The 11,078-nt window shown below is 32.1% G+C and overlaps 2 protein-coding genes across 3 annotated transcripts in view; one reads left to right on the top strand and one right to left on the bottom strand.

Moving 5' to 3' along the window:
* LOC106472679 (glutamyl-tRNA(Gln) amidotransferase subunit C, mitochondrial-like) overlaps positions 1 to 10,218 on the top strand; it is a 16,426-nt gene extending 6,208 nt beyond the window's left edge. Inside the window, exons 3-5 of one of the 2 annotated variants that reach the window (XM_013933333.2) lie at positions 1,845 to 1,948; positions 9,408 to 9,505; positions 10,061 to 10,218. In XM_013933333.2, the coding sequence (XP_013788787.1) occupies positions 1,845 to 1,948; positions 9,408 to 9,499 (196 nt within the window). In that variant the 3' untranslated portion in view covers positions 9,500 to 9,505; positions 10,061 to 10,218. Of the gene's footprint in view, positions 1 to 1,844; positions 1,949 to 9,407; positions 9,506 to 9,619; positions 9,799 to 10,060 lie in introns of those variants that run through there. The other variant, XM_013933332.2, reaches the window with a different exon arrangement.
* Positions 9,163 to 11,078, bottom strand: part of LOC106472678 (serine/arginine-rich splicing factor 1B-like) — an 18,235-nt gene continuing 16,319 nt past the window's right edge. The window contains exon 6 of the transcript XR_002613505.1: positions 9,163 to 9,241. The gene's annotated coding sequence lies outside the window, so the exon portion shown is untranslated. The remainder of the gene's footprint in view (positions 9,242 to 11,078) is intronic.

Here is an 11,078-nt window from a genome sequence, read left to right as displayed (position 1 = left end):
AAATTATCATTCACTGAATCAATCTAGATTTGTTGGTGTTACTGTAGCGTGCAGTCTATAACAATATTTACACTATAGTGTGCAGTCTATAAAAATATTTACACTGTAGTGTGCAGTCTATAATAATATTTACACTATAGTGTGCAGTCTACAATAATATTTACACTATAGTGTGCAGTCTATAATTATATTTACACTATAGTGTGCAGTCTACAACTATATTTACACTATAGTGTGCAGTCTGTAATTATATTTACACTATAGTGTGCAGTCTATAAAAATATTTACACTGTAGTGTGCAGTCTATAATAATATTTACACTATAGTGTGCAGTCTACAATAATATTTACACTATAGTGTGCAGTCTATAATTATATTTACACTATAGTGTGCAGTCTACAATAATATTTACACTATAGTGTGCAGTCTATATTAATATTTACACTATAGTGTGCAGTCTACACAGATCCTATCATCATCATCACCATTTTAACTTTCATTTATTTGCAATTGGCACCATTTATTATAAATAATGCTTTTAAACTAATAAAGTATAAAATACTATTACATAACGTTTTGGGGGCAAATATAATGGGAATGAAATAAATACCAACAACCAAAACTAGAATAATTATAACCTAAATTTAAGGTACTTTTAGAACACACAACTTATTAAATTATTATTATTTGCTGAACAAAAACATGGATAGATATAAATTATTTAGCAAGAAATTGTTTTAATGAATTATTAAAACGGTGATGATGATGATAGTATCTGTGTAGACCACGCGTTACAGTATAAATATCTGTGTAGACCTGTAAACCGCACGTTACAGTATAAATATCTTTGTATACTGCACACTATTGTAGCACCAATTTGTTTGGTTACAGTTAAGTACAAAACTACACAATTGGCTGTTTTTGCTCTGCCCACCACAGGTATCAAAACCCAGTTTCTAGAGGTGTAAGTCCGTAGAGTACTCTATATGCCACTGGAAAGCAAATCTATATTGAATAAAGGAAGTATCCACTTTTTAGTGAATATAAAAGAAAATATTTAATGAATTCTTCAATCATAGCAATAAATTATACTAATTTTGTTTTTTTTTTTTTAGTGAACCCTTTTTTTTAATGTTGAGATTCAATATATAATAAGTAAAGAAATACTTTTTAGCCAAATTTGTTGTAGATATTTCTTGTTACAATTTACTCTACAGATTTACCAACTCAGTGAGGCCTTTTTATTTACTTATTCCTAAAACGATGTACTGAATCGGTCAACATATTATATGGATTCATTTAAAATTTTAATGAGGGGGTGAAATATTTTTCCCACCTAATTTTTAATTAGATTTATTAAATCAACAAAAAACTTGCTTTACGGTAATTTTTAGACAGTCATTGAATTGGTAATTTTTTGATATTTCATCGTGTAAGTTCATTGAATACAAACTTATTAGGCAAAAAATGATTCTGAGATTCATTGAACCTGTCTAAAAATATTTATTTTATTAACAAGTAGTTGATTATATTATTTTTTGTTTGACAATCTATGCCAAGAAAATACATTTTACTGAAACATTTACCATACAACCAGCTTTATCAGTGAATAGATATAGTATTCTCTAGTGATCTTGAGTAGGTGTTTTCAAATAATCTGATATTCATCAAATCATTGAAGTTAACCAAGAATTATTTTTTTAGTTTTTTAATCATTTGTTGAAAGTGTACATTATTAATTAGTTCTGCTGATGAATACTTGTTGAAACTGATCACTAATTGAATTGAAGTTTCCTTGAATTTACTCGAATCATAGAGTTTACACTGATGTGTATTTTTGTCAGAACTCTTTATCTTCAAGATGATGTAGTTACTGAAGGAAGCTGTAAAAGTGAAGTTATGAGAAATGCAGTAAAAACAGAAGAAAGCTACTTTGTTTCCCCTCCAGGTTAGACTTTTATGCATTTTACTTAACTAATGTAGTCCTAACCTTGATATAATGTAATTAATTTTAAAAATCTAACCACTTTTAAACACATATTGGGGCCATTATAGATTAAAAAGTGCATATACAATTAACTTGTAACTTTGGATGTGCAACGGTGAAGATTAGGAAGCATTTAAACATTAAGTGTATTTGTTTACTTGGGTGGAGTTGTGGCACTTTCTCAAGACATCTTATTTGTAATGTGTAGGGATGGCACAGATGCCCATATTAAATCAGTACAAAAGTAATCTGAAGCTATATATGACTCTTTCTTCGTTGTATATGCCACTTTTCGGTTATCCGATGTATCCCAAAGTTAAAAACCGCGAAATAGCCAAAAACCCAAGATTTCTTATTTTTCATTCATCATCATCTTTCTTCAACAGGCCTAGCATTTACCTAATTCTAGCAGCAACTACAATTTTATCATCAATTGTGGAGCAAAACAGTCTTCATGATATTTGTCTACCTATTTTACTATTATTCTATACAAAATTTAAAAAAAACATAATTCTATTGTAAACAATGTCTTGATGTTAGCTTTCTTTGCAGAAATCTGGTGTTTCTTTAAAAAGCTTAAGTACAGAGTGAAACAGGAATTACCAGCCAATAATAGATGAACATTAGATGACTGTAATGTGTTAATACTCAATGCTTTGTACACTATACAATTGGAGTTTTTAGGGAGCCAACCCCAAAATTCTGTATGAAGACCTACTTGGCATAGTCGCTCTATCTCCAGTGTATTTGCCACTTTTCAGCTATCCAGAGCGTCCCAAAATTGAAAACCAGCAAATAGTAAAAACTGAAATTTTTTGTTTTCATTCATCATTCTTCTTTGACAGGCCTAGTGCCTAACTAGTTCTAGCAGTAACTATAATTTTATCATCATTTGATAGATCAAAACAGTCTTCACGATCTTTAACTACCTATTTTATTATTATTCTGTGCAACATTTATATAACTTTAGAAGAAACTCTGTAACCTATTAACTCATGTATGCCATCTTATATAAAAAATAAAACAAATATTAGTAAAAAAATGTATTGCTAAATAAAAAATATATGTAGGGCTGGCTAATGAACTTGAAAAAGGAATCAAACAAGATAGACATGGAAGTGGATACTTGATCCAGCTATTGATCACATAGCAGACTAAGCTATCTTGACTTTATATGGAGAATAAAATCCCTACATTACTGACTTTCTCACTGGCTAAACAAATGGAACCAGAATTTCCAATCCAAAATTGTTGTAAAATAGTCATATTCTAAAGTTAACTAAAGAAAAGGTATAATGATGAAAGCTGAGATTCTATTCAAACACCAAGTTTTCGATAGACAAAGTGGGGAAGCCAGTAATGTAGAAATTTTATTCTCAATGTAAAATCAAGACAGCTTAGTCTGCTACGTGATTGTTAACCAGGTCCACATCCATGCATGTCTTGTTTGGTTCCTTTTTTCAAGTTCAGTAGCCAGCCCTATATAGCTTTTTTATTTAGCAATATTTTTTTTTCCTAATACTTGTAGCATATAAGATATAAATGCAAGAACACACAAGTGTAGTTAATTGAATCATAACTAGTCATCATGTAATTTTCATTTTGCACTCAACCATCCTTTGTAGTTATCATCCAATCATGACCTAGAAAGCAGCCCTTCCAAGATATCAGAAAAATTAACAAAGGAAATTGTCAGGCAGTTAAATTTCATTCTTCACTGTTGACCACAATTTGATTGGTGAAAAGTGAGAAATACATGTCAAGGTCTGCTGGCATTTCAGTGTTAAGTTTATTGACTTTACACTGCTAAAATTCAGGAGTCCATGGTGGACATTTGGGTGTATATTATTTAGATAATAAAGTGGGATCTTCTCCAAACCACAAGTTTAGTGACTGGTATTATTCGAAGATCCTTCAAGAAAGCATTTCAGTAATTCCTGAACACCAACTTTATGAATCTTTAAAATCAAAGTTTACAGTCTTGGAAAGAAGTGAAATTTAGCTTAACTCTTAAAATGTAAAATTGTTTCTTTGCAGTTTTGCCAACTAGTATCACTTGCAAAACTTTTCACTAGACAGCTGATCCACTATGAATAGCTAGGTTGAGTGAGCTGTCTGGATGCTACTAATGTTTTACTACTTTGTACAGAAAAACTTGTGAAAATAAATTTTGTTGTAGACTTACTATGTACATAAATATATAAAATGTAATAAAACTCCTTGATTTGCTTAACACGTGTATTTTATAATATATTTCATCACTTAATTTTGTTCTCAACATACTGTATTGTTTATTACATATTATGTATTCCATAAAGCTTTTAGTTTTCCACATACTGTAGTTAATTTCATACTCAATCACTAGGCTCCATTTTAGACAAGATACTGCTTTATATATTCAGCAAGTTTTTTTTTTAGATAATCTGTATTATACACTTTAAGTTATGTTTGTATTTAACATGCTTACTCTACTGAGGCACAAAAGCAATGCAACGCTGGTATAATAGATATAATCATAGAAAATGTGCACAAAAGTGATAAAAGAAGTTTCCAATGTGACACACAGTCAAAATTAAAAACATTACAAAGTTACTAATGGGTATGACTTCCTCAACATTAACACAATTCTGGCAGCATTGATGCTTATATCTGATCAGACTGGATATACTGCTGTGTGATGTTGTGCAGCTGCAGCCAACTGACTGGTTGGCCTGTCACAGTTAATAGCTTTGGTGAGTTAGTCCCTCAGATGCTTATCAAAAGCTGGCCACATCAAAAACCTTAGTAATTTTTTTAAGTCATGCCATTGTACTGTCCTGCAGATGTGAGAGTCCTGGGCTAGTCGTGACCTTTTGGTTTTCTCTGATGATTGTTGAAGTAGAACATTTCATTCTGCGGCCACTTCTCACCAACAGGCCACCATCAATCAAGTGATGAGTTATATCAGGTTTTTATGTATTTATATTTATTAGAAAATATATCAAATTCAGAGGAGAATACATCAACATGTTATGGTTACATCCCTTTATGCAGCACCATGCCAGTTAAGAGTATGTATGAAGTGTGTGCAGCTATGTCATGTTTTAATTTTTGTTTATTTGTAAAAATTAGATTTATTTCAATGTTAGAAACTACAAACATGGATATATATTACATGATAATTTCAATGCATAAGAGGACAAACTTGTAAGTAATAAACATGGGGGTTGAAGCATGGGCACCATTCTTTTTTTGCTTTGTTTTTAGGGAAGGATAGGGGATTTGGAAGCAAAGCATACAGAGAGAATGAGAATCAAAGACAAAATATATGTCATTAAACATTATATTTGGAACTTGAAAATTCAGTGGAAAACATTTATGCAGGTATCTATCTAGCTAAAGATTTTTTAAGAAAAATAAACATGTCAAGTTGGGATTTCAGTCTGTTCCTTATGATTGGTTATGGTTGCTTATGATTACTCCAACTTTTGAAAATATTTGCTCAGAAGGTACCGCTGCAACTGGAACACGCATACTTTAGTGTGACATCAAGAGACAGGACTTTCTCTTCGAAATAACATGTTTCAATCTGTTGGGTTACATGTGATGCAGCAGACAGCACCTATTTGTAAAAAAGCTTCCCACTGAGTGGAGGTGCTGGTACTTGGATGAGATGCACTCATAACTTTACTTATTTCCCTTTTGGTCATTAGCTGTGCAGCAAGGCTATTCTTTAAGTCCTGGAAAGGTATTTTATTGAATTAGAGGTCCAACAAGGTTGAAGCATCATATATGTATTTAACATTTCAAGAATTGCAAAATTCCTCTTCTGTAACTGGTTCAGTAATTCCTTTGAAAGAAGATCTTACAATGCTGATGCCATTTTCATAACAGTGCATGATGAACTTGCAACATATTCCATGCTTAGCCCACACTCTCAACTTTTGTCATCAGAAAAGCAGTTAAATCATGTCCAGAAACTAAATATGAAAATTAAAGACCTAACATTTTTCACCAAAGCATCCAGGTCATTAATAGACATAAGGAAGTACAAGTCCAGTACAATGCCCCCAGCATAAACTCATCAACAGTGTGGAGTCTTGTTGGAACTCCACATTTTAAATGTTCCAGCAAATGCCAGAGCAGCATGGACTAGTAACAATACCCCCTCATTCTGTTGGGAAAAGAAAACTTGATCATTTCTGAACAGGAGGTCTCTTACTATGATGCAAGTTTCAGAGGTGCTATGCCATTTGACCTTGCCACAACAGAGATTAGTTTACAGGTGGCGGGAATGGTAATTGCAGCATGTCAGCCACAACTGCTCTTCTAGCCCAAAGTCATATATTGTTGTCTGTATGTCTACAACAATGTTCTCCGTATTTTGGGGCTAAGAACTGTGGAGCAATGAAGTGCGCTGTAATGCTTATATAGCCCTCCATTTGGTGGGAGGTCCATATGTTCATTCTTAGGGTAATGTACAACACTCCCTTCAGCTCGTCAAACAGTTTTTTTCTTGGTTCCCTTACACTACAGCAACACGTCTTCCATTAAGGATCGGCTGCTTGGTATTGTTTACCAAGGATCAAGAGTCTGCAAAAATCTTGGTCTTTGGTGATTTAAGCAGGTTGCAGATCTGTAGCAATCATCCATCAGTTCTTTTATGCCAACTCTCTTCTGCTCTACAAGGCTTTGTCTTCTAGATGGCAGTGAATAATCTCAGTTGCCAAAGTCTCCATTTTTGTTTTTTCACTTTCCTGCCTCTAAAGCTTTTCACTCCTTATTGGATACTTATTTTTGAAGTGTGCAAACAAGTTTCTTGTGTTATTGGAATGCTTAAGCCTCGAGTTGCATAACATGCATTTAGCACAGACTGGATCTTTTACCTAAATTGAAAGTAAAGTCTAGTAGATGTTTGCCGATTTGTTTAATCTAGGCTTCATTTGAAGGATTAGAAGCATCTCTTTCACCCATAGCATAGTCTAATGTTCAGCTTTATTAGTTACTTCGAACCTAGTGGGAGTTGGGACCACATCCACGCTGAACAATGCTTGAACTATCCCTGAACCAGGGATTAGTGTTCCATTACATGATCTTCCATTCTTATAAGAGGCAATCCAATCTAAGCACCCTGACCCATTGGGCAGTAGAATTCATAAATAACACATAGATGTTGAAAAACTGGTTACAATATTAAAAACCTAAAAAAATTCTGTATTTTCAATAAGGGTCTGAACACCAATTGAAGATAAATTTGTGGATACTGTTGATTATGGTGTTTAGGTTTCAATATTCATGAGCCAGTGTATGGTAGAGATCATTAACCATAGTTTGGTGAACTTGGCAGATGTAGTTGTTGGATGCTCAACTGTGTAATTTAGAGGGTATTGTTACGACAATGGAAGTCATGAGATTCTAGAAGGATAGTGTCTTTTCTTGACAACTCTAGTCTTTTATACGCACCCTCTATTTTTGTATATATAAGCTTAGCAAATAAAGTGGGGTAGAAGTGACGGCATAGATAAGGGCAGATAGGGAAATATAGAGACAGATAATAGAGTCGAGTGAACGTTAGTGACCGCAAGTAAAGTGTGTGAATTGTTATGAATTATAGCATGTGTTTAAGTTAAAGTGACTGTGGAAATTCTGTGTATTGCAAAGTTGTGTTGAGAAAGAATAAATTAGTTTTATTTAAGAAAGGACTTGTATCGCTGAAGTTCTTTGGAAAGAATTTTTACAGGAAATTAACAAACGACCAGAGACATAACAATATTTTCAAAGAACTCCCATGCAACAATGCAATATCTCTTTTTTTACTTTCCACCATTCAATCAAAAATAATAAAAGAGAGGGAAAAAGTATCTATTGCAAACATTACGGAATGGGTAAAAAATATTTTGTAGCTTCTTTTATTCATACGTCTAGACTAGGATAGAAACAGCTGAATTTCCTTTAAAAAAAACATTTACTAATAATAGACCTATCAGTACCATTAGGTAAAGAAGAAAGGGCTCATATGCACCTCTATTAACACAGATCCAGTTTGAGTAGACTCCATTACTAATAACATTTTGCTATCTCTCACCTTTACCATTCTTTAAAAAAAAAGTTTGGCATTTTAGAAAATCCATGTCATCTTTCTTTTATATTTATATCGTGTTTGACTAAATAAACCTGTACAGTTTCATCAGACTAAAAGGGACAGAATAGCCTCTCATTTTCAGGGAAACTCCTAGCACCCTCTCCGATGCTCAAGCACCTGCCCTTATAATCTATTTGATAGACAATAAGTTTTTTATATTCTGGATTACAAGCTACATTATTAAAACTCATGTTTATTTTTTATTCCGTCAGTTCTTTACATTCACATGCTGTACTAGAGTACAAGGTATTTCTAAAACTGTTCATGACCATCTTCACTAGCACATCCTATACCACCTTTTGTGAAATAGTATACAGTGGTTTTTAATTTGCTAGGGAAGTCTTCAAATAAAGACCAGTAACTACAGATACATGCACAGTTCATTTTTATTTTATTTTTACAACCTTTCTTGGATATATTTATAGGGGTAGATTTTTTTTTAACTGATAAAAAACAAAATTTACCACTGTCTATGTACTGTATTCTAGAACTCATGGAGGTCTCTTAACCCCGACTTGAATAAGGTGTGGTCCCAAGGTCATCTCCAAACTGTGAAATCACAACAAATCCTGGGTATCAATACAAGAACTACCAGTGTTCTGAAGATCAAGGATCTTGGGGGTTTAAGTTGTTTTCTTGCTTAGATAACAGCCAACTGGTGTTGATACACTCCAGCTTGTAGCATAACAAAACAATGTTATAATTTACTTCAACGTAATATATTAACCTACTTCCTAGCAACTTTGGAGTACTCTATATTGTATTATAAATTATGTATTCTGTTTTGGCATATTGCAAAATTCTGGCTAGAAATGTAAACTGAAAGTTTAGAATGTAAAAGTTATTCTTACTGCTGAGACTGAGGTTTACTCTCACATTATACTCTATCAAAGTCTTACTTTTTTTTTTAAAATGCACGTAAAGTTGAAAACTCATCAATATAGTAAACTTGACTGACTCGGAGGTAGCATACTACTGTTGGTACCTTTTCTTTTAGATATATAAGCTCACATACACTTAAGGAATGCTGTCATAAGAGGCAGGTGTTGCTTTAAAAGATATAAATAGAGAAGCAAGTTTGATTCTTTATAGTATTACATCAAGTGAGTTATTGGTAACACACCCATACTTTCCTGAAAATAGAAACAATATTCAGTATTTAGTGTAAAAACTTATAAAGATATTACAATGGGAATTAATACAAAACTAATAAAAGGGGTTTTATAATTTTGATATGAATGAAAGTAACTTGTGAATTTTAAAATGTAGTCTCACTTAGACCTGAACTTATTTTTATAGGAAACATACCTCTTCCACCTAAAACAAACTGGTATGATGAAGACAATGCCTTTGGGAAAGACAGAGATTCTGGAAAACTGTGCAATACATAAAAATAGGTATGATACTGTGTTTATGCCCTGTTTTTCATAACCTTTCAAAGTACATAAGATCTGTTTATATACGTATATTAATATATGTTATTAATTCACTTCTTGTATCTTCTCTCTAAGACTAGCAAATCAAAAATCCCTTTCAGTAACATCTGTCCCAGTACAACTTTTGTTGTGAATACTAACCTGCAACAGTGCTACCATGAGTATCCATGCTCCATTACCCTAAGAACTTTGGTTTCAGTATCACTTTGCAACGATAGGGAACAAATATTAGTAGTGTTGTACTCTTCTAATAAGGTACATAACACAAAGAAACGACTTTCAAATTAAGGCAAGTTAACTGTTGTCTTAGCAATAAACAGTGAAAGGTTTCTCGTGAGTGTGTAGCAGGTAATATAATGTAATTAATTACTCCACTAAAAAGTTCTTTCAATAGCTTTTAAATGCTTAAAAAAAAATAAACATTAGAAAGAATTTGTTTATCAGTGGAACAAAATTTTACTATGTGTAACCAAAAGAAATCGTGTGTGAAAGATGACCTTTGTTTTGAACCTTCAGGAACTGTTGGAGCCGAGAAGAGCATGAAAAGATTAAGAACCATAAGTATATATTATAGTTCCATAGTTATAGAATAAGCAATTAGCTTACTGTTAAAGACATCAAATTATGTAATATGTAAATACTTTTCATTAAGTAAACTATTTCTACTTGTGGAACAGTGTCTATACTTATTGTAAAATGTATATACAGCAGTAGAACTTGCTTTATTAATTCTTTCGAGACAGGCTCAGTATATTTCACATGAGTTCATATACACATTTGTACATGTTAAGTATCTATACTACAACTTTTAATGCTTATGTGTAACTTCACAAAATTTAGTAGACTTTTAGTAATGATTTCAAGTCTTTTGTACACAAAAAAAATCAGACTTTTTTTATGATGTATTTTTACTAAACATTTGTTTATGAAAATATTAAGTCTGTTTCATTACTAGTCCAAGTGCAAAGTGATTTTAATGTCATGATTAAAAGACTATTCTTCATCTCAAACATTTGTTTTCAGTAAAACCTTATATTTTGTCTGTTATTTTCTCTACTCTAACTATACAATTTCAGTGATCTTGTAACCACCATAAAAAATTGGGAAATAAGTATAAATTATGCTTTTTCATTTTATAATGACTAAAAGTTATAACATGAAAAACATAAATGTTTAGATTAAATAGCTTAAATTTCATAACATTATATATATATATATTTTTTATTATACTGACCTTCCAGTCATGCCTGGCTAACAATATAGAATGATGCAGCACACATGCACTTATGTTACTGACCTGTCTTGGCTGTGTTTTAATGGACTAGTATTTTGTAAAATAGTCTCATTTAAATAATTATACATATGTATATAGATTATTACTATTTACAAACATATTTTTATTAAAACAGTAAATAAAGAAGTAAAGCAATTATTTCTTCTTGTTATGAACTTTGTACTTGGTTGCTGCTTCTCATAGCATGCTAAGCCACAAGAACTTTTGCATGTGGAGAATGTGAAACGAAATAATTTTAGG

This window comes from Limulus polyphemus, unplaced genomic scaffold (genome assembly GCF_000517525.1).
Source record: "Limulus polyphemus unplaced genomic scaffold, Limulus_polyphemus-2.1.2 Scaffold5518, whole genome shotgun sequence".
NCBI lineage: Eukaryota > Metazoa > Arthropoda > Merostomata > Xiphosura > Limulidae > Limulus > Limulus polyphemus.
The sequence above is the reverse complement of the archived record's forward strand: the minus strand, read 5'-3'. Positions and strand labels throughout refer to the sequence as shown.